We start from the raw sequence: 27,864 nt of genomic DNA, 5'->3' as shown, positions 1-27,864 counted from the left end.
GTGTTCCTCGGCATGCTCTTCCTCATCTTCCTCCTCCTTTTCTTCCTCCTCCGCCTGCTGGTCATCCTCCCCAGCTACGCCCAACTGGTCAGCCTCCACGTCCTCCTCCTCCTCCAAGAGCTCACCTCTGTGTAGAGCCAGTTTGTGCAAGGCACAGCACCACTATGTGGGAACAGATCACTGGGCTGTATTGGAGGGCCCTGCCAGATCGGTCCAGGCACCAGCATCGCATCTTGAGGAGCCCAAAGCACCTCTCTACTATTGCTACATAGGCCTCATTATAGCAGGTCTCTGCCTCAAACACAGGCCTCCGCACAGGCATCATCAGCCATGTCCGAAGCGGGTAACCCATATCACCCACGAGGCACCCCGCAGCCTAGGCCCCTCCTCAAATGCCTCTGGGATGTCCGAGCTCCTTACAATGAAGCTGTCATGCGCGCTGCCTGGATGTCTGGTGCGGACGTGCATGATGGTCATATTGTGGTCACACACTAGCTGAACATTCAGGGAGTGGAACCCTTCCTATTTACAAATCTTCATGGATTCTGTAGGGGGGCTTTGAGAGCAACGTGGGTGCAGTCGATCGCCCCCTGCACGTTAGGCATCCCCGTAATGGCTGCGAACCCTGCAGCCCGGCTTCCTGCTGCGCCTGGTCCAGGTTGAAGTTGATGGCCAGCCCTGGTATACTGGGCTTCAGTGACCTGCCTCACACAGGTGTGCACAGCTGATTGGGAGATGCCACAGGCATCTCTGCTCGGGGCCTGGAAAGAACCAGCTGCGTCGAATTTAGAGCGGCTGTCAATTTGACAGCCACTAAGAGTGGATACCCCTCCCCCCCCCTCCCCCCACCCCCACCTCTGGGTGCCAGGTCCTGCAACAGGTTGCACAGGTGTCGCACTGTCTCCTTTCAGAGGCGGAGATGTCGGTGGCACATGGTGTCCGACATCTGTTCAAATGACACTTGTGCACGGAACTGCCAGGATCTCTCCTTCTCTTGTGCGCCCCCCTCTCCCCCCCCCCCCCCCCCCCCTGGGCTAATGGCGGCCACCTCCTGCCTCTGGTGGTTGTCTCCTTCTGGTCCTGGAAGTTGTAAGGCCTGGACTTGCTGTGCTCGCAATTCTTCCTCATGCTCCTCCTCCTCAACTCCAGCAGCAACCAAAAGGACAGCTAGATTTATTGATTGCATAGAAAAAGCCATGTTGTCACTCTGAATGGCGGGGGTGATGGGGTGGGAGATGGAGAGGTTATGGACCGCTGCTTGCCCCTGGCACATCAACAGTCACTGTCCAAACCCCCCAATTCCCCCAGCCACATGCTCCCCACAATCACAGCTCCCCCAATTCCCCCAGCCACATGCTCCCCACAATCACAGCTCCCCCAATTCCCCCAGCCACATGCTCCCCACAATCACAGCTCCTTGAAAAGTTGAGAGACTGCAGCAGTGTAATTTGCAAAGGCTTTGTGCACATCCTTCAGCTGGAAGTGAGCTGAATGCACTATGACCCAGATTCAAGGTCAGTGCTGAGACCCGGGTCCGTGCTGCAAGTTGGATATTGACCCTGCAGAGCAACAGCCCCCTCCCACCCCCTCCCCCCCCCACCCCCACCACACACTTGCAGAGCCGCCACTGCTCCGAGACAGAAAATGGCCACAACAACAGGACACCCGTGACTAGCAGAGCACCATCAGATACTATGCACTTACCTCCTCACTAATGGAGCGCCCAAATCAGACTTCTATTGAGTAGGTCTGATTTGCGCCGATTCCCAATTGGTGAACATGACGGTAAAGAGGGAAGTGCTGGTAAAGTTGGGCACTCAGCCCATTAATTCAATTTAAATGCATTCAAATGCATTTAAATTACCGTGGCGCCCGTTTCGGGCGCGATCCCGATTGCGGCCATTTTAGGTGCTTGGTAAAGGGGGAAGGGGCGGGGAGGCGGTCGCGGATCGCACTACCTGCCTCTCGCCCGACTTTACCAAGTTTCCGCGCCCGAAAATGGGCGCAACTTGATATAAAATTGGGCCCAATGTTTCAGGTCAATGATCTTTCACCAGAGTTGAGAAAGTCTTAGCGTTTTTAAGCAGGTACAGATCCAGGTTATGGGTAGGGCGAGGTCAAGATTCCAGATTTCCAACACCCACGCCATTCTGAATTTCACCTCACTTGAAATGTAGAATCAATGAGCATTATACCTAATTTAAACCTGATTGATACAAAATCAGTATGCAGACCCTTGAACAACCAATATCCATCTTCCCATTTTAAACACTGACTGAATTATTCTTACAAATTAAAGGACGCATTATGTAGCTTAGAATGTTCCAGTCACCACTTTCAGATCTTTTGAGGAATGTAATTAAAATATACATATTTTGTTCCAAATGAGGTACAACCTGTTTTCAGGTTGTCTGTAAGTCAGCATCAACATTAAGCTATTTCTGCTGAGCAATTTCTGGAAGTGATAGCGATTCAAATCTTGCTGTGCACCGCAGGTGCCCTGGGATTTATGTCTGCCCACTGTGACTCTGGCTGCAACGAGAGCCAACTTCCTGCCGGTACAGAATTGCAAGGGAAACAGATTGTTACAAATATTATTACTGTCTGAATTATGTGACAACAGGAATACCACTCTGACACCTTTTTCAGATCTAATTGATATACCAAGGATATTTGGACCATTTCCTTGCATCCCATTATATTTGGAACGCCGTGGCAGTTTTTTTTTCTATCGAATTGTACTTTCAGCAACTTTATATTTGTTCGCTCAGATGAATGAGTGTGCTTTTTATTGTGGTCCCAATTCAGTTTGCTGTAAAGGCACGGTATATTCTGCAGCTTATGTATTCTGCATGCATGTATTCTTTGTTATCTGAAACTGGCCATTAAGCACTCATGCAATATATTTGATTTTTAAAAGTATGTAAATTGTTCAAAATTCTGCTTCAGCTTTACATAACTTTTTGTCTTTGCTATCAAAAGTCATACATTTAAACATGTAAACGAACTGTTTGCTCATTTTATGTGCAGAGATATGTTCACTTATTTAAGGATGTTATAGAAATGTCCCTGGGAAGATGTTTATAGAAATCCCTTAACTGGAGAAATATATCACCACTCCCCCCCACTCACCCACCCCGCTCACCCACCTCCGCATTCCACAGAAAACTGCACAAACTCAGAACCACAGTGAGTAACGCAACAGGAGGCCTATTTGTGTCTATAAAAAGACCCTGGCTACAAAGATCAATTATATGAATGTGCAAATGGGAATGGGCAATATTGAACTTTGATAAAGGTACAGTGCTTATTGGGAGATAAGGGGAAGAAAAAGACGATTGAAATGTTAAAACTCCACTTCAAGCGCATCTTCAGCAGGATAACGTAATTGGCAATATCAATGTTCTGTCACTTGGGACAGAAGTGATTCATTAATAACAAGGAAAACTCGCTCTCAACATTGCCCAGTGATCTTGAGTGACAGACAGCTCTGGAACTCAATCCCTTAGCCATCGGGGTGGGAAACATTAACTCTAATGGATTTCCTACTGGGCGCTGTGTTATACCCTAGGCCAAGCACAAACTGGTTCGTCAATTTTCATCATGCCTCTTTCCTTTAATGTCTCATAGTTGTTCAAAAACCTTTTCAAAGTCTGCAAGATAATTCCCATTCTGTCCTTCTGCAGCCGAATCTCTATATTGAGCAGCTAACTGGTCTCTCCATAGTGGGGCTGATTTTCTACTTTGAAGCTTGTGGGTGAACATCATGCAGAACAACTGAGTATTTATTCAAAATAGGAGGCAATTTATAAAAGGGAAAAGTTTTCTCACGGTGGCTAGTATTTCTGACAGCAATAAAGTTATATAAAAACAGTTATAAAATAATTTATAAAATCACTGCCAGACCTTGTCAGAATTGGCCTCATCATAAAAATTACTTCTTTGCAGGATGTTTTGATCCCAGCTAATGTTGATATTGGACAGTTCAGACCCCAAAGTGAAACTTGGCTTGAAAGATCCTCATTTTGTTTTTTTTTAAGGAACCTTTGGAGGTCAGTTCCTGAACACATTCACAAGAGTCTGGCAGTTTCTTCCAATACAAAGAGCAAAACATTTATGAAAAATGAGCTGTATTACACTAGACAAAAAGGTTGGAAAATTTTCAACATAATCACCAGAAAATCATTCAAACTCATTGTTCCTTTTAATTCAGCAAACCCTTACAGACACAAAACCCCAGTGAAGATTTACCACTATGTTAACATTACAGTTTCTTGCTTGGGCTGGCTCAGTTGTAAATGCTTCTGACAGATATCTGAGATGCTTTTCCCCCAGCTGGTATCTTTTCCTGAGACACCTAAAAATTTCAAACTAAATTCACTATTACCTCAACTTCAGAGCAAACACATATGTATCACAGCAGTCTTGCAGGACTTCTTAGTTAAGAGCTTCGAACTTCTGCCATTTCTCCCTGGCATGCACGTACTGCCCGAACTGCCCTGCCGTCTTTCCCTGTCTCTCTGGATGTCATTGGACTCCTGTTGCTGGGCAACAGCACAGTTTTTTCCACTTTGTTTTTTTTCTAAAGTCAGAACGCAAGTGTTGGATAATAAGGGAGCTTTCTGGGTGTTGAAAAATAATGGAGCATTCAGTGGGAAGCATCAGGAGAAGCAAGTTGCTACTTTTAAAATATTTTAATTTGAGCATTTTGGTTACGACAAATAAGGGTGAAAATTTAGTTTTAAACCAGGGCTGTTGCCATTTCCAAGTCCCAATCCCAATGGTTTTTGAAGTCCAGCTCCATGTGCGATCTTCCCATAGGCGGCTAATTAATAGGTTGCTTCCTGGAGCCCTGTCCAATTAAGAATGGTATGCAGAATGCAGGCAGCAGGACCAATTAGCGGACCCGAGGCTGTGCATGGCCAGTGGTTCCACTGGGAGATGGGAGCTGCAGATATAGGGGACTGTAAAGACAGCTCAAAATAGAGGAACCCTCTGAAGACTTAAAAACTGGAATAAGTCTGGTCACAAATAGGCTATCGTTATGGAAGGGGGAAATGCAACTTTGGCTCACTGGCACCAGTGGCTCGGTGGTGATGATGAGGTGGTGAAGAGGAGGATCCAGTAGCTTCTCTGGATGGGGGCGGGTGGGAGGGAAGAGTTAGTAGTAACTGGATAGTGCCGTCCAGACAAGATTCACCAGAGACAGCAAATCAGGAAATAGCCCCAATGTGTATTTTTTCTGATATTCCCGACCATCCAAGCTTCCTCCATGTAGCTGATTTGATTGCGTGCTATGTGCAGGTATTTGAGATCTGGAAATTTGAGGTACTGAGGGGGATATGGATGATCTTTCCCTCAAAGCATAATTTTTTCCAGCCCTGTTATAATTATTTGTGCCACTTGTGGTGAGGCCTTGCAGCTAGATTTTAAGATTAATAACAACGTAAGCCCAGAGACCTGTGAGCAATCAAGATGGAATCAATTGGTCTAAATTAAAACAGTAAATGCAGGAAACTGCTGACATTTGAAAATAATAAAGTTAAAATCAGGAGCAGATAACTTCTAACAGAGAAAAAGTTTAATCTTCATTTTTCTGTTTTGCAGGTGCTGAGAGTTCTACCTGTATGTTTTTAATTGACAACAGGACACTAGGAAATTCTGTGGAACAAAGGGACCTTGGCATGTTTGTCCTCAGAAAGCAGAAGGGCATGTTAGTAGGGTGGTGAGAAAGGCAAATGGGATGTTTGCCTTTATCAATCAAGGCATATATTACAAAAGGAAGTCATGTTGGAATTGTATAGGACTTTGGTGAGGCCACAGCTGGAGTAGTGCACAAGAAACAATACTTTTCACTGTATCATAGAAACCCTACAGTGCAGAAGGGGGCCATTCGGCCCATCGAGTCTGCATTGACCACAATCCCACCCAGGCCCTACCTCCACATATTTTACCCGCTAATCCCTCTAACCTACGCATCCCAGGACTCTAAGGGGCAATTTTTTTTTAACCTGGCCAATCAACCTAACCCGCACATCTTTGGACTGTGGGAGGAAACCGGAGCACCTGGAGGAAACCCACGCAGACACGAGGAGAATGTGCAAACTCCACACAGACAGTGACCCGAGCCGGGAATCGAACCCAGGACCTTGGAGCTGTGAAGCAGCAGTGCTAACCACTGTGCTACTGTGCCGCCCCTGTGTACTGTGTGCAGTTCTGATCACCACATTATCGGAAGGATGTAATTGCACTGGAGGGGGTGCAGAGGAGATTCACCAGGATGCTACCTGGGATGGAACACTTAAGTTATGAAGAGAGATTGGGTAGGTTTGGATTTTTTCATTGGAGCAGAGAAGGTTGAGGGACGACCTGATCAAGGTGTACAAGATTATGTAGGGTATGGACAGGGTGGATAGGGAGCAGCTGTTCCTCTTATTTGAAGGGTCAGTCATGAGGGGGCATAGGTTCAAAGTGAGGGGTAGGAGGTTTGGGGGGATGTGAGGAAAAATGATTTTACCCAGATGGTGGTGATGGTCTAGAATGCGCTGCCTAATAGGGTGGTGAAGGCGGGTTGCCTCACACCCTTTAAAAAGTACCTGGGTGAGCGCTTGGTTCATCATAACATTCAAGGCTTTGGGTCAAGTGCTGGTAAATGGGATTAGGTATGTATGTCAGGTATTTCTCACATATTGGTGCAGACTTGATGGGCCGAAGGGCCTTTTCTGCACTGTGAGATTCTATGATGTTCTATGATGGGCGGCACAGTAGCACAGTGGGGCGGCACGGTAGCACAGTGGGGATGGCACGGTGGCACAGTGGTTAGCACTGCTGCTTCATAGAGCCAGGGACCCAGGTTCGATTCCTGGCTTGGGTCACTGTCTGTGTGGAGTTTGCACATTCTCCCTGTGTCTGTGTGGGGTTTCTCCGGGTGCTCCAGTTCCCTCCCACTGTACGAAAGACATGCTGGTTAGGTGGATTGGCCATGCTAAATTCTCCCTCAGTATACCCGAACAGATGCCGGTGTGTGGCAACTAGAGGATTTTCACAGTAGCTTCATTGCAGTGTTGAATTTGATTTGATTTATTATTGTCACATGTATTAGTATACAGTGAAAAGTGTTGTTTCTTGTGCGCTTTACAGTCAAAACATACCGTTCATAGAGAAGGAAACCAGAGAGTGCAGAATGTAGTGTTACGGTCATAGCTAGGGTGAAGAGAAAGATCAACTCAATGCAAGGTAAGTCCATTCATAAGTCTGACAGCATCAGGGAAGAAGCTGTTCTTGAGTCAGTTGGTACGTGACCTTAGACTTTTGTATCTTTTTCCTGACAGAAGAAGGTGGAAGAGAGAATGTCCGGGGTGTGTGGGGTCCTTAATTATGCTGTCTGCTTTGCCGAGGCAGCGGGAAGTGTAAACAGAGTCAATGGATGGGAGGCTGGTTTGCGTGATGGATTGGGCTACATTTACAACCTTTTGTAGTTCCTTGTGGTTTTGGGCAGAGCAGTAGCCATACCAAGCTGTGATACTAACCAGAAAGAATGCTTTCTATGGTGCATCTGTAAAGGTTGGTGAGAGTAGTAGCTGACATGCCAAATTTCCTTAGTCTTCTGAGAAAGTAGAGGCGTTAGTGGGCTTTCTTAACTATAGCGTTAGCATGGGGAGACCAGGACAGTTTGTTGGTGATCTGGGCACCTACAAACCTGAAGTTCTTGACCCTTTCTACTTCGTCCCCATTGATGTAGACAGGGATGTAGACATGTATGTTCTCCTTTACGCTTCCTGAAGTTGATGACAATCTCCTTCATTTTGTTGACATTGAGGGAGAGATTATTGTTGCTGCATCTGTTCACCAGATTCTCTATCTCATTCCTGATGTAAGACTATCTGCTGGTGTAAGACTGCTTGTGACACTAATAAATAAATTCTGAAATTCTTAAATTCAATGTCTGAATTCTCCAATCAGGGGGCGCAGTACTGAATCTGTGGCTGAATTCTCCAATCAGGGGGCATGGTGCTGCCTGTGTGTCTGAATTCTCCAATCAGGGGTCGCATTGCTGTCTCTGCCACTGAATTCTCCAATCAGGGATCGTACTGCTGTATCTGAATTCTCCAATCAGGGGTCGCACTCCTGTCTCTGTGACTGAATTCTCCAATCAGCGGGCACGGTGCTGTCTCTGTGGCTGAATTCTCCAATCAGGGGTCACACTGCTGTCTCTGTAACTGAATTCTCCAATCAGGCTCGCACTGCTGTCTGTGTCTGAATTCGCCAATCAGGGGTCGCATTGCCGTCTCTGTGACTGAATTCTCCAATCAGCAGGCACGGTGCTATCTCTGTGTCTGAATTCTCCATGAGGAGATGCCGGCGTTGGACTGGGGTAAACACAGTAAGAAGTCTCACAACTCCAGGTTAAAGTCCAACAGGTTTATTTGGTAGCAAAAGCCACTAGCTTTCAGAGCGCTCGCTGCTCCTTCGTCAGGTGAGTGGGAGTTCTGTTCACAAACAGGGCATATAAAGACACAAACTCAATTTACAAAATAATGGTTGGAATGTGAGTCTTTACAGGTAATCAAGTCTCAAAGGCACAGATCTGTACCTTTGAGATTTGATTACCTGTAAAGACTCACATTCCATGGGAGGCTGGTTTGCGTGATGGATTGGGCTACATTAACGACCTTTTGTAATTCCTTGTGGTTTTGGGCAGAGCAGTATTTTGTAAATTGAGTTTGTGTCTTTATAGGCCCTGTTTGTGAACAGAAATCCCACACACCTGACGAAGGAGCAGCAAGCGCTCCGAAAGCTTGTGTGGCTTTTGCTACCAAATAAACCTGTTGGACTTTAACCTGGTGTTGTAAGACTTCTTACTCTGAATTCTCCAATCAGGAGGCGCGGTGCTGTCTCTGTGACTGAATTCTCCAATCAGGGGGCGCGGTGCTGGCTGTCTCAGGGAGGCGGACTACAAGTCCCAGGATGCACCAGGAGGCGACCCGGTCACGTGGTGGCGATGCTGAGGGTTAGTCCTGAAGCAACATGGCGGCGGGCTCCAGCACTGTGGCTCTGGCTGAGAAGCTGCAGAGTCTCAATGGGCTCTTTGCCATTCACAAAAAGAAGGGCCCCACTTCAGCAGATGTGCTGAACCTCCTGAAAACTAAGCTTTTGAAAGGTACACGCGTCTTACAACCTTTGTCTGCACCATTGCGTTCAGCAGCATAGTTAATGATTTCTGTCTCCTAAAGTGTGTTTAACATCAGTGTTTTAAAGAACATTTCCTGGAAACCTAATGAGGAGTAAAATCCATATTGCGGAACAAATGGTCAATCCTTCATTTTGTGAGTTGGCATAGCTGGATATTGCATTGTTTCTCATCTCCTGGTATGGAAGCAGTAATTAAAATATTACCTGCTTCGATTTTTAAAAGTGTTAATTGCTTTACAAGGTTTTTTTAATTCATTCAATTTCTGCATAAAGTCATAGATATATACAATGTGGAAACCGGCCCTATGGCCCAACTTGTCCATGCGGAACAGGTTTTCTAAACTGAACATTTGCCCGCGTTTGGCCCATATCCCTCTAACCTTTCCCATCCATGTACCTGTCCAAATGTTGTAATTGTACCTGCTTTGACCACCAACTCATTCCATATATGCACCACCCTCTGTGTGGAAACATTGGCCCTTAGGTCCCTTTTAAATCTTTTCTCCCCTCACTTTAACCCTATGCCCTTGAGTTTTGGACTCCCCTACCTTGGGGAAAAGATCTTGGCAATTCACCTTATCTATGCGCCTCATGATTTTATAAACCTCTAAGGTCACCCCTCATCCTCCTACACTCCAGAGAAAAAAGTCCCAACCTATCCAGCCTCATAATTTAATCTCCCAGTCCCAGTAAGATCATTGTAAATCTTTTTTGCACCTTTTCCAGTTTAATAACATCCTCCCTATTGCACAGTGACCAGAATTGTACACAGTACTCCAAATGTGGCCTTACTAATTAATGCTTTGTACAGGTGTAACATAATGTCACAACTCCTGTACTCAGTGATCTGACCAATGAAGGTAAGTATGCCAAATGCTGTCTTCACCACGCTGTCTATCTGTGACACCACTTTCAAGGAACTATGTACCTGCACACCTGTTCAACAACACTTCCCAGGGCCTTACCATTAACTGTGTAAGTCCTGCCTTCATTTGTCTTACCAAAATGCAGCACTTCACATTTATCTGAATTAAACTCCATCTGTCATACCTCAGCCACTGGCCCAGTTGCCCAAAGATCCTGTTGTCTTGGATAATCTTCACTTTCCACTACACCAATTTTGGTGTCATCTGCACACTTACTAACCATGCCTCCTATATTCTCATCCAAGCTTTTATAGAAATGACAAACAACAGTGGATCCAGCACCGATCCTTGCAGCACATCTGCTGGTCACAGGCCTCCAGCCTGAAAAACAACCCTCTGTCTCCTACCGGCAAGCTAATTTTGTATCCAGTTGGCTAGTTCTCCCTGAATCCCATGTGATCTGACCTTACTGACCAGTCTGCCATGCAGTGCCTTGTTAAAGTCCATGTAGACAACATATATCACACTGGTCACATCTGTTTTCTTGGCCACCCCTTCAAAAAACACTTTCAAATTTGTAAGACATGATTTTCCATGCACAAAGTTGTGCTGACTATCCCTAATCAGTCCTTGCCTATGCAAATGCATGTAGATTCGTGCCTCTTGGCATCTCCTCCAACAACTTACCACCACTGACAGGCTCACCAATCTGTAGTTCCTTGACTTTTTCCTGTTGCGTTTCTTAAATAACGGCACAACATTTATATCCCTCCAGTCTTCCGGCACCTCACCTGTGGATGTTGATCAAATATCTCCGTTAGGGGCCCCACAATTTCTTTCCTCATTTCCCACAATGTCCTGGGATACACTTTGATTTGATTTATTATTTGTCACATGTATTAGTATACAGTGCAAAGTATTGTTTCTTGCGTGTTATACGGACAAAGCATAGCTTAGATAGAGAAGGAAAGGAGAGGTTGCCCAGCTAGGATGTAGAAAAAGATCAACTTAATATGCGGTAAGTTACAGTTTAAAAGAGTTAGAATAGAATTTTAAAAGCATAGAACAAGAGTAAAAGAGAGAATTAGAGGATATACTGGGCACAGCTTGCAAGAAGTCGCCATGCTGTGGTGCATTTGATCAGGTCCTGGGGATTTGTCTATTTTAATGCATTTTAAGACCTCTTCTGTAATGTGGATGCTTTTCAAGACATCACTATTTACTTCCTCAAGTTCTCTAGCTTCCATGTCTTTCTCCACGGTAAATACCGACGAGAAATATTTGTTTGGAAAACTTGCAGAACTGGTGAAGGGAATGCTGCAGCTTGTCTACGGGGCATTGATGGGTATTTGAACTTCTCTATTATTTTATTACAAAACTGGTATAAGCTGATTGATGACGGGTAGTAACTACACTATATAATGATGTGACGCTGAGCCAGGCAAATTGGGGAGATTCCAGATTGGACCCTGATCAACAGTTACCTGATTTCAAATGAATAGTAGGCCTCAAACTTTGGGTTACAATTGGCCAACATGTTAATCGGTACAATCGCCTCAATTTAATGAAACCTAAATGACAGAATGGTAGCAATGCAGACAAGTGCAAGGTTTTGTACCTTGGAAGGAAATAAGAGTGCCATCTGTACAATCTGGAGAATTGTAGGATTGGATCAAAAAACGTTACATAAAAAGAAATAGGGACATGATTACGCCGTTTGCCCCCTCAAGCCTGCAATTTGGAGAAGGTTCACTCGACTCAGTCCTGGGTCTTATGAAGAAAGCTTGGGCAGGTTGGGCTGATACCCAGTGGTGGTGGGAAGAATGAGAAGTGATCTTACTGAAATACGTAAGATCGAGAGGGGCATTCCTCTGGTTAATAGTCTTGTGGAATTCTCTTCCCAAGAAAGCAGTGGAGGCTGGGTCAATTTATTCAAGGCTGAGTTGGATAGATTTTTGAAAGGCAACAGAGTTGAGAGTTATGGATGGCAGGCAGGAAAGTGGAATAAAAAGAGAAAATGCTGGATAAATTCGGTGGGTCTGGCAACATCTGTGGAGCATTTAACATTTCAAATCTAAATGATCCTTCGACAGGACTCGAGGAAAGAAGGTGAGATCACGACCAGATCAACCACAATCTTATTGAATGATGATGGAACAGGGCGAAAGGCCACATGGGAAGTCCTGCTCCTAAATTCCATGTTCCTGCTCCATCATTCAATAAGATCATGGCTGATCTGGATCTGAACTCCACCTTCCTGCTTGCCTCCCAAAATCTGACTCACTTGGAGATTTACAAAAAACCCCATCAAACTCAGCTCGGAATGTTCTTAATGACCCAGCCTTACTGCTGTCTAGGGGAGAGAATGCCAAAGACTAACAACCCTCGATATGAAGAAAGTCCTCCTACCCTTAGTCCAAATATGTAATCCTTTATTTTGAAACTGTATCCCTTAGTTCTCGATTCCTCCGTGAGAGGAAACATTCAGCATTTACCCTATCGAGCCCTTCAGAATCTTTTACGTTTCAGGAAAATCACCCCTCATTCTTCTGAGTTCCGATGAGCGTGAGTCCAACCTGCTTGACCTTTCTGCATAAGGCAACCTCTTCTCAAAACCATTTCCAATGCGAGTACATCTCTCCTTAAGGAGTATAAAATTGTATACAGCATCCGAGGTGTGGTTTCATCAATGCACTGTACAGTTATAGCAAGACTTCCCTACTCTTAAACTCTATCCCCCTTGCAGTAAAAGCCAATATTACATTTGCTTTCCCCATTACTTGTTAACTTTTTTTGTGATTCAGAAAATCATAATACAGTCAGTTCCTGTATCAAAATCACTAACATAGATTGTGATTAGTTGAGGCCCAAGAAGTGATCCCTGTAGCAACCCACTAGTTATAGTTTGCCGAGTTGAAAATTACCCCATTTTCCTGACACGAAAACAGAAAATGCTAGAAAATCTCAGCAGGTCTGACAGCATCTGTGGAGAGAGAATGGAGCCAAAATTTTGAGTCTGGATGACCCTTCGTCACAGCCTTTATCCTGACTCTTGATTCCTGTTAGTTGGTCAATCCTCGGAGCTCTTGTACCTTTTCGGTGGCATCTTATCGAATGTATATTGGAAATCCATTTACTGGTTTCCTTTTAACTATTCGGCTTGTCACATCCTCAAAGAATTCTTACTGCATTTATAAAACATGATTTCCCTTCCATCACACAAGTGCCAGGCAATGACCATGCACAAGATGCACTGCAGCAACTTGCCATGGTTCCTTTGACAGCACGTTAACTCTGCCTGAAAGTATTGTGATTTTCTAAATGTCCCGCTCCTACCTCCTCAATAACAGATTCCAGCATTTTCCCAAGTTTAGGGATAGGTAGGGATGAGGCCATGGGGACATTTGAACACAAAGATGGGGGGATTTTAAATTTCAGGGGGTTTATGCATTTTTTGTTTAAGTGCTAACATTCAAAACAAAGAACTTGCATTTATAACTCTCTTCCTGACCATGGGACAGCAAATGTTTCACAATCACTTTCGCAGTGTAGTAATTGTAATATAGGAAAACATGGCAGCCAGTTTGCACACAGCACAATCTTGCAAAGAGCAATGAAGATGCAGATTGAACACAATTGCGAGAAGAGACGGTGAGTTCTTTTATTCTGGCCAGTTTTATCTTTCAACCATAATGACTCAAAGACAAATTATCTTTGCTCATCTTGAGACCTTGCTATACTTCTTTATGCTGCTCGGTTTTTTGGCTGTAAAATGCTTGAGGACATTGTGAAAGGTGCTGTATAAATGTGTGTTTTTATCTTTAACGTACACATGACATATATGCTGGAGGTTAGAAATACAAGAAGAAAGTACAGATAAAATTGCTCCTCGCATATTGTACTGGTTTTGGTATTTCAAGACAAGATAAACTGAGATTCGATGAATGATTTGTTATGGGGGTGGGGGAACGTGGAAATTGGAGCCTCTTGTTGCTTGAAAGGATGTGATGCAGAGGGGACTGTAAGGAGTTTAAAATATTGTTTGGCATATGAAAATTCAATCCGGAGTAGTAGGAGTAAGTTAGAGCACTGGAACAAGGGAGGTTTAACTGGTGAAAGGACCATTTAGCGGAGATGCCAAGGAGGACTGTGATTGACACTTGAAATGTTAAGCCAGTGAAGGTGAAACGCTTGTATTCATTCAATTTCCAGTTCGATGATGTGATAGGAGAGCTATTTGTTTCCTGTATTGATTGAACTATAAAGGATTGAAAGGCCTCCTATGTCTGTATTTTCTGGAAGTGCATTATGTGGATGTCAGCAAGACGAGATCAAACTTGGCTCTGATACACTCTCAATTGGCTTCTTTAAACGAGCATTGTTGCTGTTGTATCTAAAGGATTGAAATCCATAGTGAATGTGAAGCTATTGCTTGATCATAATTGCAAGAGCCTGCTCTCTGATTTCACAGCAAAATGGTCACATCTTGGTCTGGAAATGGAATGACTCTTCCCATTAAACACAGGCTACCCTTAACCGTTCAATATTGCAAAGTGTCATTCTACCTTATTCCGAATCTGACCTTTTACTGGCACATCTCGTATGGATTTAAGTGATTGTGTGATTTCTTCAGACAATACAAATAGTATTAGATCATGATTGAATTTTTTAAAAAGTTGTTTGTCTGTGTCGTACTTAAAGGTCTCCAGTTTATATTTGACCTCACTGTTTCTCGGGTAGATGTCATCAGAAGTGATGCATTTGCTAAGAACCTTGTAAACTATAGGGCAGTAGCTGCAGCTGGAAAAAAAACCAAATAGTGGTTAAGCACTGATAATCGGGATTAGCAGAATTGACAATCAATGTTCAGTCATGGGAATCTCGCATATAGCCTGAGGTACTTTCACTTTATAATATTGGCCAGCCAACTTTGCTTTATAATGCTTAAAAACACTTCGGCTACAAATGTTCAGTTCCCTGGCTGGATAATTGCAACTGACTTAACTTCACCAGGAGCAAATAACCATGGCTGGAACGTTTGTAGAATGAGATTTTTCAAAGCCCGAATTTAATTGTCAGTATTGCCCACGTTCAATTAAGTTTATCCTCATTCAGTAATGGAATATGATAGCCTGATTTTGATTTATTATTGTCACATGTATTAGGATAAGTGAAAAGTATTGTTTCTTGCGCGCTATACAGACAGAGCATAGAGGGGGAAATGAGAGAGTGCAGAATGTAGTGTTACAGTCATAGCTACGGTGTAGAGAAAAATCAACTTAATGCAAGGTAGGCCCATTCAAAAGTCTGATGGCAGCAGGAAAGAAGTTGTTCTTGAGTCGGTTGGTACGTGACCGTTGTATCTTTTCCCGGTGGAAGAGAGTACAGAGAGTCCGCGATGCGTGGGGTCCTTAATTATGCTGGCTGCTTTGCCGAGGCAGCGGGAAGTGTAGACAGAGTCAATGGATAGGGGGTTAGTTTGCGTGATGAATTGGGCTTTGTTCACGACCGTTTGTAGTTTCTTGTCGTCTTGGGCAGAGCAGGAGCCATACTAAGCTGTGATATAACCAGAAAGAATGCTTCTATAGTGCATCTGTAAAAGTTGACGAGAGTTGTAGTTGACATGCCAAATTTCCTGAGTCTTCTGAGAAAGTAGAGGCATTGGTGGTCTTTCTTAACTATAGTGTCGGCATGGGGGAACCAGGACAGGTTGTTGGTGATTTGGACACCCAAAATCTTGAAGCTTTGGACCATTTCTACTTCATACCCATTGATGTAGGCAGGGACATGTTATCCACTACACTTCCTGAAGCCGATGACAATCTCCTTTGTTTTGTTGACATTGAGGGAGAGATTATTGTCGTCGCATCAATTCACCAAATTCTCTATCTCGTTGAGAACAAATTTTGATTGGGAACAAATGGCATCTTTTAAAGTAGAAGACACGCCAAGGATCTTTACAGAGGTGTAATCAGACTCAACTGGATGCAGTAGGCCAAAAAGAGAGATTTGGTTACCGAAATGTTTGTTCTGGGTCAGTTTTAAGGAAGGTGGTAAGAAAGCTGGTATTGTCAGCATATAAATAGAGTCTAATCCTGAATCTTCAGATTGTGTCACCTAAGGAGCAGCTAGTAACCAAGGAAGAAGAGGGGGACCTAGGATAGATTTTTGGGAGATTCTGGAGATCATGATATAGGAGCAGGAAGAGAAACCATTAGTGGTGATGTTCTGACTATGATTGAATAGGTTGAATGGAACCAAGTGCGGGAAGTTCGACTAAGTTAGACAACAGACACAGAGTTGAAGGGAGATGGTGATGGGTAGTTGACAGTGTCAAAGGATGCAGAGAGGATAAGAAGGTATTCCACACTTGTGAAGGTATTCCACACTTGTGATACCTAGCACAAAGGAAGGTGGTTGTGGTTGTTTGAGATCAATCAACTCAGTCCCCCGACATTGCTGCAGGTGTTCCTCAGACTAGTGTCCTAGGCCCAACCATCTTCAGTTGCTTCATCAATGACCTTCCCTCCAACATCAGGTCCAAAGTGGGGGTGTTTACTGATGAGTGTATAGCATGTAGTCCTCAGATAATGGAATAGTCCAAGCCTGCAAGCAACACAACCTGGACAACATTCAGGCTTTAGCTGATAAATGGCAAGTAACATTCCACCACACAAGTGTCAGGCAATGACCATGCACAAGATGCACTGCAGCAGCTTGCCATGGCTCCTTTGACAGCACCTTTCAGTCCTGTGATCTCTACCACGAAGAAGAACAAGGGCAGCACAGCATGGGGACACCACCATCTACATTCCCTCTCCAAAGTCATACAACATGTATCATTGTTCCTGCACTATCACAAGGTCAAAATTTTGGAATGCATTCCCTTCCTAAAAGCACTATTGGTGGACCTAGACCACATAGACCTCAGCGGTTCAAGAAGGCAGCCACCAATTTCTGAATCAGGGATGGGCAATCTCGGGTGATGTCATTTGTAACTTTAGTCAAGCTCATTTCAACACTGTCTGGAAAACTGATTGGAGTGATTAAGTCAGTGTCGCAGGGAAGACGGGCACATAATTTAGAATTAAGAACATGTCCAATCTATTTGGGGAGGAAAGGAAGGTTTAAGATAGGGCATCTAGTGAAAGTGATGGTTTTGAAAGTGAAAGGGATGTTGTTATAAATGGATTCCTCTCCATAGATAAAAAGTCAGCTTGGAAGAAGAGTAGAGTGATCAGTATTATGCAAATGCAATTATGCAGTGTTATACAAATCAAGGGATAGATGGATTTTGAGAGGACATGAGGGGAGATAGCAGAGAAATCAGAAAAAAAATAATTGATTCAGTGCTAGGTTAGGAGATCCTTGAAGGAGGCTTGGCTTGTGGTGGGCAACCAGCAGAAGCTGCTGAATAGGTTATCTCACTCTTAGTGATAAAGAAATCCGTGAACTCCTTACATTTGGTGAGGGTGAATGGGGACGTGGGAAAGGGATTAATGAGATGCTTAGTCGTGGAAAAAAGAAGCTGGATGTCACCTTTTCTCTGCGATGGGCAAAAGAGGACGAGACCCAATAGTTCTTGTTATGATCCAGTCAGGTCTGGTGATGGGTGGCGAACTAGTTGACCAAATAAGCAGGCTGGGAAAATCCATATCCTATGCATCACCAAGATCACTTTTTTCAATCTCATTCTTGGCATGGTAAGATGATGATGCAGTCAAGCATTTGTAGCACTATGTAAGCTCGAACAAAACACTATCGTGGCACTTGAAAATTACGATAAATCTTAAAACACCACTGTATCATAATGTGTAGTCTGACTTTTTAATTGCACTGCTCAAACAGAAGCTGGCATCAAACAACATCCAATGAAGAGAAAGAGACAAGTTCTGAAGCTGGGACACGGAGGAACCCTTGATAGTGCAGCGTCAGGAGTGCTTGGTAAGAGACAGGGAGAAAAGATACTTTGCAGTAATGGATAAACATCAGCTATTTATATTTGATTTCTCGACACTGTTTGTTGTCCGTCTCCATTTTTTTTTGCCATGTCAGAAAGTAGCTATGCCCATTCCAGAAGATGCACATTGCAAATTAAGGATTACCATCAATGTGCTCACTTTGCTTCTCAGCATTTTAATTTGGGTTCCAGTTATAAACAATGCTGGTGAGGGCAGCAATGAGGCCAGCTCATTATACAACCAGCTGATGACTCCTGTCACAAATAGATATTGGAAAAAGGAAAGCAACTGAAGTTTAAAATATACTGTTACTTCAACATTGGGATGGAAAAGTGACTGAGAAAGCCTTTAAGGATCATTAGGTTTAAATGAATGAGAGCATTGGGTTTAAGGGGACAGGCAGTTTCATGTGCCACTAGGTATGACTGATTGTGAATCCACTGAATAGATAATAGGCTGGACCACTTCAGTAGATGGCAATCAATTAAAATTGAAAGAAAATATTTATCCAGTCTCCACCTTGCTTGAAGGTAGTCATTGTTTTCTATTTCTGTTAAGTTCAAATATTGGCCTACATTTATGTGAAGACCTGGTAAATAAACCCTTTTTTTTCCCTTCATTAAAAAACAAGTTCAATTCGGAAATATTTTCATGTCGTCAAGCCAATGATCCCCTCAATTTCATGCAGCTAACTTGTTGCACTGTCTAGGTCCTTTTAAGGTTAATGCACGTATGCACATTAAAGGGAATGTTGCTTGAACGTGGCCTGTTTGTTCCCTGTGCTTTGCATTCCCAATTATTACATAGCTTAAAGAGAACGTTGCTTTGAACCCTAAATTCCAGAGTTATCCTTGTCAAACTTAACTCCAGTTCTGAAACGGCAATATTTTTTTGAAGGTGAGTCCCAAAAATATAATGGCTTACCTCAGAATTTAAATTTCAGATATCCGAATTTTCTGTTTCCTTTCAGTCTTTGTTGCGAGATTAGAGCAATTTCTTTTGATTATTCCCAGAGCTGCGCAGAGTAGCCCAGCTGAGGTCTGACAATGAGTTATCCAGCAACAATACAACCTCTTTTGATTGTGCTTTATCATTCTGTTAACAGCAGCTGAGCCCTGTGCTGATAGCCTCATGGTGCAGAAATAAATCTATCACCCTGAGACCTGTCTCTTGATCAACGTGCTGCACGGCACTCCCAATCTTTTTTGTTTTTATTGCCGATTTGTTGCAATTCCTTTTTATCTCCACATTTTAAAATAATTACCGTTTTCCTTTGGCTTTCAGTGGTTGGTATTGGCAAAGGGACCAAAATGCTCGGCGGAATGTTGTCCTGCTCCAAGGTAAGCACGATTGTTTAATAAGGAAATGATTGCTAACGGCACCGTGGGCATAACTGCACCTCATGGACTGCAGCAGTTCACAAAGGTGGCTCACTACCACCTTTTCAAGGGCAGTTAGAGATGGGCAACAAATTCTGGCCTTGCCAGTGATGCCCACATCCCATGAGAGAATAAAAAACATTACATTTTTGATATTTTGATTAAAACATTACTTGAAGATGGTAGAAATTAGAGTCACAGAAAAAACTGTGGATTTTTTTCAAAGTATATTTTGAGTGATTTAATTCTTACCTTTTTTTTCTTTCATTGGTATTCCTCAGTTCATTGCGATAGATTTGAATTGATTAATTCCTTGCTAGTTTCTTAGCAGTTTTCATTTATACCTTATCTGAGATCTGATTTGCTGCTGTTTGATTTCAATAAATCAACCAAATGTGATTGCAAACCGTTATAACCTGACAGCAAGTGTGGGATAGATGAAACATATTTGCTGTATTAGTTGTTCTATCTTTGGGAAGTATTCACTAGGGTGATGAGTTGTGGGTGGGGGGTGGATTGGAGGTGGCGAGAATGCAACTCTTGGAATGCTTTTGGAGTGGGGGGTTGCAAGATGACCTTTAAGCCAAATCATGCATGTGGCCAGATTGTCTTAGGCTGCCTGCCCATTGCCCTTTGACAGTTTCCCCCTCTGGAACTTTGAGTTCATTGTGTTTGGCGCCCCTCAACTCTTTCAATAATTCTGTACCTTGTGTTCATCCATTCTCTCACCTGCTGCCCCTGACATCCTTGAGTCTTTTGCCTTTGTCTGACAATTTGCCCTAGATAACAGCCCATTGCTCTCAATTTTTCCTCATTCTTTCCCCTATTCTCTCCTTTGTTTATTTCTTCAATGTTTGTAATTCAATACATCATGTGCACTTGAATAAAGCTTGATTGTCCCATCGCCCTCAACCCCATCAAACCCTACCTTGGCCTGTGGTGTCCTTGCCTTCCCTTTCAGTCTCCGGCCTTTCCTACACGCCCCCCCCACCCCCCCAACTCTCCCCATTACCCATCTATACCAAACAAAGTAGGTACAGGAGACGCAAAGTCCAGCAGTGGCAAAGATATGGTAACATAGTGGTTAAATTACTCGACTAGTAATCGAGAGACCCAAGTTAAAAACCCCACCACAGCACTGGAGAAGTTGGATTTAGTTAACTAATTAAATCTGGATTTATAATGTTGATATCAGCAATGATGACCGTGAAGCTACCAGAAGACATCCCCGACTCCTCTCTCATCGTTCCTTACTGTGTCCGACTGACAGAACAGATCCACAGGTGGCATAATAATCCTTGGAGTCCTGGGCATTGACTTCAAACCCCATAAAATCTTGTGGCATCCTGAGTAAGAAAATCTCCTGATTACTGACTACTGCTTCTTTCAGCTGATGAATCAGTATTGTTCCATGTCGAATAGCACTTGGAAGAAGCACTGAGAATGCTAAGGTGATAAAATGTGTTCTGGGTAGGAACTTCATTGCATGTGGCTCAGTCGCACCACTACTGACCAAGCTGGCCTAATCCCAAATGTTGGACTTTAACCTGGTGTTGTGAGACTTCTTACCTAATCCCAAAGGACATAGCTGTCAGCCTAGGCCTGCCAACATGTGGTAAGAATTGCCATGAGGGACAAACCACCCTGACTTCATCCTCGCCTATTTATCTATCGCAGAAACATTTGTCAGTAATGGTATTGGTAAGAGTGACTACAGCACAGTCGTCTCACCAAGAATATCTGCCATTATGTTGTTTGGCACTATTAGTTTGATTAATGGATATATTTGGAACAGATCTAAATGGTCAAAACTGGGCATCCATTAGGCTTTGTGGGCTATCAACAGAAGTATTGTATTCCAGCACAATCTGCAACCTCATGCCCAGCAGGTTCGGCACTCTACCATTATCATCAAGCCAGGGGATCAAATCTGGTTCAGTAAGAAGTGTAGAAACAGCAGAGGATAGGGGCAGTAGGTGCATGGGAACACCACAGAATTAAACAAAAAAGAGAAAAGGATTGGGCTGGCAACTGGGAGGTATAAAAGTAGGTAGACAGGCTCAGGTCAATAAACAGTAAGCTCTGGTAGCAAAGTGTAAATAAACTGAGTGCCAAGTGGGTATATTTGAATTCTGCAACATTGCAGTGCTACAGAGGCACAGCACAGCATTTTAAAATGCCGAGGGCTGTTGGCCAGTTTCTGAATATCTCTTTAATGCAGTCATCACAACAAGTCAGAACTCTTAGCATTTTGATGTTGACAAAGTAGTGTCTGCTGTTGTATTTTATACAAAGCAGAACACGGCTTGCATGCTGGTTAGCTGCCAAGGCCATTAGAGTGGATACACTGTTAGCTAGGCATTAGTGCCAGTGCACCATGATGTTAATCTCTGGAGTGCTGCCAGCAAAACAAATCAATTATGACAGTACCTGTTGTCTTGAGCCATCAGTGAATTGTCTCAAACCAGTAAAGTGCTTGACATCCATTGAAACGCAAATCATTTTAATAACATAAGTCAGTCCTTTTTTAATGGTGCATGAGGTCTCTGGTTTAGAGGCAGGCTTTTCAACCAGTCGGGTTAGAGAATTTATTGTGTCTTTCCACTCTGGAATGAGGACATGGTGGAACAATGGACAAGTTTAATGTTTAAGGGAGACAGTACAAATGTTAAAATAGATATTAAAATTGTGAAAATGGAAAAAGAAAATAGCGACAAAGAGTTTAAATGTTGATTTTAGCACTAGATGTTTTAGTAACCTTAGGATATTTTTTGAGTGTCACAATGCATGAGCCAAATTATCCACAAATCATTGAATTCTGTGGAGCTATTAATAGCCTTTGCCTTTTTCATGTTCTGCCAACCCTTGCTGGTTAGGCAGCAGGCTGAAACTTCAAAACCCATTCATGCCCCTTATGTCCATTACGATTACTTGAAAGTGGAGGTTTTCATCTCTTCAGCCTTGAATTAATTTAAATCCAACCTCCAGAGGTAAAGTATAACCTAGCCCATTACACTACCTAGTTACGTGTCCCATGCTATCTTTTGTAAATAGACAGAATTGTCTTCAGCCTTTGTTGCCAATATATCATAGAATCATAGAAACCCTACAGCACAGAAAGAGGCCATTCGGCCCATCGAGTCTGCACCGACCACAATCCCACCCAGGCCCTACCCCCATATCCGTTCATATTTACCCACTAATCCCTCTAACCTACACATCTCAGGACACTAAGGGGCAATTTTATCGTGGCCAATCAACCTAACCCGCACATCTTTGGACTGTGGGAGGAAACCGGAGCACCCGGAGGAAACCCACGCAGACACGAGGAGAATGTGCAAACTCCACACACAGTGACCCAAGCCGGGAATCGAACCCAGGTCCCTGGAGCTGTGAAGCAGCAGTGCTAACCACTGTGCTACCATGCCGCCCTATATCTGGGAGGGTTGTGGGACTGGAGGAGATTACAGAGACAAGGAGGGGCAAAGCCATGAAGGAATTTGAAAACTAGCATGAGAATTTGAAAATCAAGGCACTGCTTAAACCAATGTAAGAGGGTAAATATAGGATCAGGACTTCTTGCAAATTAAGAAATCAGTAGATGGGTTTATAATGAGCTCAGGTACATGGAGGGTTGAACATTGGTGACCAGTCAGGAGTGATTTGGAATAGTGGAGGTAACAAATGTGTGGAGGAGGATTTTAGCAGATGAGCTGGGACGAGGTGAAGTCAGGTGATGTTATGGAGGTTGGAATAGGTAGTTATAGTGAAGACACAAATATGAGGTCAGAAGTTTATCTTGGTATCAAATGTGACATCAAGGTTACAAACAGATTGACTTAATCTCAGTCTGTTGCCAGGAAGAGGGATAGCGTTAGTCACTAAGGAATGGAGTTTGGAGTGGGGACTGAAAACAATGACCACAGTCTTCCCAGTATTTAATTTGAGAAAATTTCCACATATCCACAACTAAATACTGGATAAACAGTCTGACTGAGGTCTGACTAAGGTCTACAGTGAGGTAGAGTACAGCACTCTCTTTTTGGATGAAGTCCTCAGAGACTTTTGAGAAAAATTGTTGATAGAGTGAAGTCTGGACTAAGTGTCCCAGAAAGTCTCCCAAAGTGTCTTGTTAACCAAGAGTTAGTTAACCAGTTAGTTGATAAACAGAAAAACATTATCTTTCAATCAAATAAATGTAACAAAAATATTTATGATTAGGACAAGACTGATTCTCTTACACTGTATCACAAACAAATACTTCCATTCCCCTATGACTCCACTATAATTTTATAAATGTAGACTTTAATTACTTATACTTAATAGACCTGCAGGGGTGTCTCTTCCCACTCGTCCTGGTGAGGCATGGAGAGGGGATCAAACTTCATCAAGCTTATAGCTTGAGGTTCCTTTCTCCTTCTATGGTTCGCCTCTTCTCTTCTAATCTGTTCTTCAGAACCCCAATATATATTCTTTTGAGACTGGATTAAACGCATGCAGTTCTGCACGTAGGCATTAACCATCCAAACTGGTTTATTGCAGCTGGCTGACCTTGGGGCAGTGTCCTAAGTTATCTTATCACTTAAAATCAACCTTCATGCTCCATGAAGAGGCCAAATTAATTTATAATCAGCAATGGAATTGTCCAAACGTGGCTATTCTCAGCCTGTGCTCAAACCTCTTTACTAAGATGGCATGTTGTGCTAAAAACAGACTTAAGCTGGTGCTGCGAATACCTTCTCGACCTCCTTGGAGATTCTTTCTTACCTAAATACAAATCCCACGCTGAGAAAAATAACCTCTTTGACATGTGAAGCGTAAAAGTGCCTAAAGTTAGTCAGAATGCATCATTTGAAAGCAAACATGAAAATCTAGTGTTACCAGGACAATCTCACTCACATTATTGGAAAGGCTTCCAGATGTACAATTCTATTGGTTGAAGACCAGCTGTCTACTGGACCAGTTCATCACCTCCCACCTTTAAAATATTCACACAAATTACGTTTCAATAATTAAATGAAATCCTATGACTTCAGTGCAGTGCTAGGGGAGTGCTACACTGTCAAAAATGAGTTGAGGTGTTAATTTGAGGCCTTGTCTGCCCTCTCCCACTGGGTAGGCCATGATTTATCCCTCAATAGACATCTTGTCGTAGTCATTACCACATTGCTATTTATGGGACCTTGCTATATGTAAATATGCCGTAAAATTATCTGTCGGAACGCACTTCATTATTAATGGTGAGGCTGCACTGACACATTTCTTTCCAAAGCATTGGGTAGAATTCCTTTGGTGCTGACCGCTATCAAGTTGGTATCAATATAAGTGGTGCTGCCACTCAGATCAACTTTAAATAATTTTGATTTTTATCAGCTACAGGATGACCATAACCACTGAAAAGCTTATCCTTTACTGTATCTATTTTAATTTTGAAACTGCATACTGTAAAAGTATACTTTTTCTCTGAACCACTTTTGAACTGGTCAAAGGCAGAATGTTTCAACAGTCCTTGCTAGTACAGGCAGTTCATAAATTGAATGATTTGTTTTAGCATTGTGGGTTCTACCTTGCTATTCATCACCTCACTTCACCCCACACCCGAACCTTAGCAGTTCAATAGGATTATTAGGAAAATAAGGTAATTTTAAGGGATTTATATTTGTATTGGTAAACATTAGAAATAAGGTGTAGTTTTAAGTGGGTTTCATTTAATGTTTCTGTGCCTGGAAGGGTAAAGCCTATAGTTAGATTCATGCTGGACGAAGGTGTTTGTATGTATGGGGGTTGGCTTTGATTCCAACCGTGATCTTAGTGTGCTTAGAAAGGTCTATGCGTGAAGAGTAAATAAATCAGTAGTTGCCTAGTGCTGGGGTCTGGTAAGGTAGAGAAGCCTTTACGTTTTAGTTTGGCTAGTTTGATTGCTGTTGATAGTCAGAGAGAAGGTAGCTCTTTCAATTGCTGGAAGCAGTGGTTTTAGAAGGTTAAAGCGGGAACATCTCTCTCAACCTTGCCAGAAGAAAAGCCATACTATGGAGTAATGGTTAAGAAAGTAATGGAGGGAGGTGGGGTGGGATTTGAGGTGAAATCCACAGACATTAATTTGGGTTCAGAAAGCAGTGTGTCTTACAGTTATCATGTGTCTTTAAAAGGGACTTTGTGTGTTAATGAGACCATTGTAACTTAAGATTAACATGAATTACAAAGTATATTTTAAAATCTGTAATTGTTAAGCTAAGGAGGAGTAAAAGGAGTATTGTATAACAATCCACCTTTTCATGTTTAATATATATTTTCTTGTTAAAACTAATTGGTAGTCCTATGACGCTGTTCCTCCATGTTTTATTAAAAATAGTAAAAGTTATGGTCATTTGAGTCAGGTTTCCATTCTCTGATCTTCCCATCCAGTTATAACATCAACTGGAATCATGACACCATACTTCCTGTGTGGACTTGGATATATGGCGCTGATCGTTCTGTTAATAAACAAAGCATGGAATTCCTGTATATGAGATGAAAAATTTGTGTTGTGGATCATCGTTAGGGGTGGTTGTCTTGTATGTAGTTTCAGGTAGTAGATACTTTCCATAGAAAATATTCCTCTAATAACCTTCCCCTTTTCAGCTGTACTTGCTTTGAGAGGGGAAAAAAGGGAGAAACGTCCCTGACGAAACATCTTTTCATCCTTGAGCCAGGGTGGTTGTGATTCATATATGCTATGATTGTCTCCTATTCACAATGCACTGAGTCAGTCAGCAAATGCAGCCTTTAAAACATTGCCTAATCTAATGCGTTTCTTTTTGTTGTAATGCAAGCATAATTGATAGAGAAGGAAAGACTACCTGGAGCATTCCTCCTTGTACTGAGTACTCATCCACTGGATTAATAGATATATGTCATTTTGCCATCTGCAGCAGTGGTCTCCCATTCCACTACAACTGTCTCCTGCTGCATACTGCAGCATGGGAAATTCAATTTGCCGTGCTGGAAGGAGTGTGGTGATTGATAGAGCAACTCCCTGAATGGGGGAGGGGGGGGGGGAAAGCTTTGAATCTCTGGTTAGGAGAAGCCCTACCTTCAAACCTTTCAATGGTGAGAATAGTGGGGGAAAAAATAAATTGACGCCACTATTCCAAAAGTGAAGGTGGGGTGGTGGTGTGCAGGCAGTGTCTCTTATATGGAAATATATGCAGTACCTGTATCTGAAAATTTCAGCAAAATAAATCATTCAGATTACAGCATGCGTCAAGGTGGCATAATGTTAAGAAATGTGTGAATCTCTTAGGAATTGATCTTCAAAATGTACAGGACAGCTGTTGGGGTTTTTTTTGATCCATGACAGAAATTCTATACTTGAAGAGTTAATGTGTTTTGTAATTTTTGGATGTTTCTGAAAAAAGCTGCGACAGAGCTTTGCTGTAAGGTCAAAACTTGAGATATAAAGGCCAACATTTATTCAGCTGCCAGCTTCTGTATCTTGGTTTTGTGCTGATATAATCAATGTCTTTCCATACTCCATTTCAAATTGAACCTTTGTCTGTAGAGGGGGTTAGAGGACAAATGTATCAAACCATTATTAATCTTTGTTGTTGGCGTTGCCTGTCCATAAATCTATCTGATAGTTGTCTCAGCATTAACCGCTGAACCATGATAAAAGACTGCAATTGAGGGAGTGTCCTGTTAAGGAAAGCAATGGGAAATGCAACATAAATGGGCTTCTCTGCTCTGTAGTAAATGCAGTTAGTACAAATGGGATTTGATGCATCGTGTGTGCTGAGTTAGAAATAATGAAGCAGTTTCAGATAGAGCCACTACAATGTGCCACAGTGACCTCAGAGTTTGGAGTCACACACAGAGGAAGACTGCCTTGTAGATGGCTTTTGAAAGCAAAATATAGCACTGACCACATCACCATCAGCACTGTTAGAATTTTGATTTCTATATACACTTTTCCAAAATGCTAGGAGGTGGTACTGCAGCATACTGGGGGGAAAAGAGAGACTTTAAATTTAGCTCTCTTTATGGTGTAAGTTGACCAAAAGAAAATAGAAATATTGTCATCAGATGAGGCACAAATTTCATAACTATGACCCAGATAATTTTCTTCCCACAGATTTAGTATTTTAGTGCCAGACTAGTCATAAATATTGTGGTTACCAGAGCAGGTTAGAAGATGGCATTTTCTCTGGCAAGTTACTCAGCACCTCCTCATCTCCCAAAGCCTATCCTCTGTCGACATGTACAGGGCAAGAGTGTCATAGAATACTTTGCATTTGCCTGGATGAGTCCAGCTCCAGCAATATTCATGAAACTTGAATGGCCTTTTCCTAAGTCTTATGTTCCTGTCTGCATATATTTTATATAGGTTAAACATTTTTTTCTATTAAATTGTTGTGAATATACTGTGAGGTTCCAAATTGATTTTTCAAAATTGTTTGATGCCCACCTTTTTGTCAGGCTGCTGCACAT

At 42.7% G+C, this 27,864-nt stretch overlaps 1 protein-coding gene across 1 annotated transcript in view; it reads left to right on the top strand.

The window, feature by feature from the left end:
• Positions 1-8,984: 8,984 nt before the first annotated feature.
• trub1 (TruB pseudouridine (psi) synthase family member 1) overlaps positions 8,985-27,864 on the top strand; it is a 52,348-nt gene continuing 33,468 nt past the window's right edge. Inside the window, exons 1-3 of the mRNA XM_078223253.1 lie at positions 8,985-9,160; positions 17,907-18,002; positions 19,304-19,359. Of these exons, the coding sequence (XP_078079379.1) occupies positions 9,028-9,160; positions 17,907-18,002; positions 19,304-19,359 (285 nt within the window). The 5' untranslated portion in view covers positions 8,985-9,027. The remainder of the gene's footprint in view (positions 9,161-17,906; positions 18,003-19,303; positions 19,360-27,864) is intronic.

This window comes from Mustelus asterias, chromosome 11 (assembly GCF_964213995.1).
Source record: "Mustelus asterias chromosome 11, sMusAst1.hap1.1, whole genome shotgun sequence".
Lineage (NCBI taxonomy): Eukaryota > Metazoa > Chordata > Chondrichthyes > Carcharhiniformes > Triakidae > Mustelus > Mustelus asterias.
Note: the sequence above shows the minus strand (reverse complement) of the source record. Positions and strands in the feature narration are given on the sequence as shown.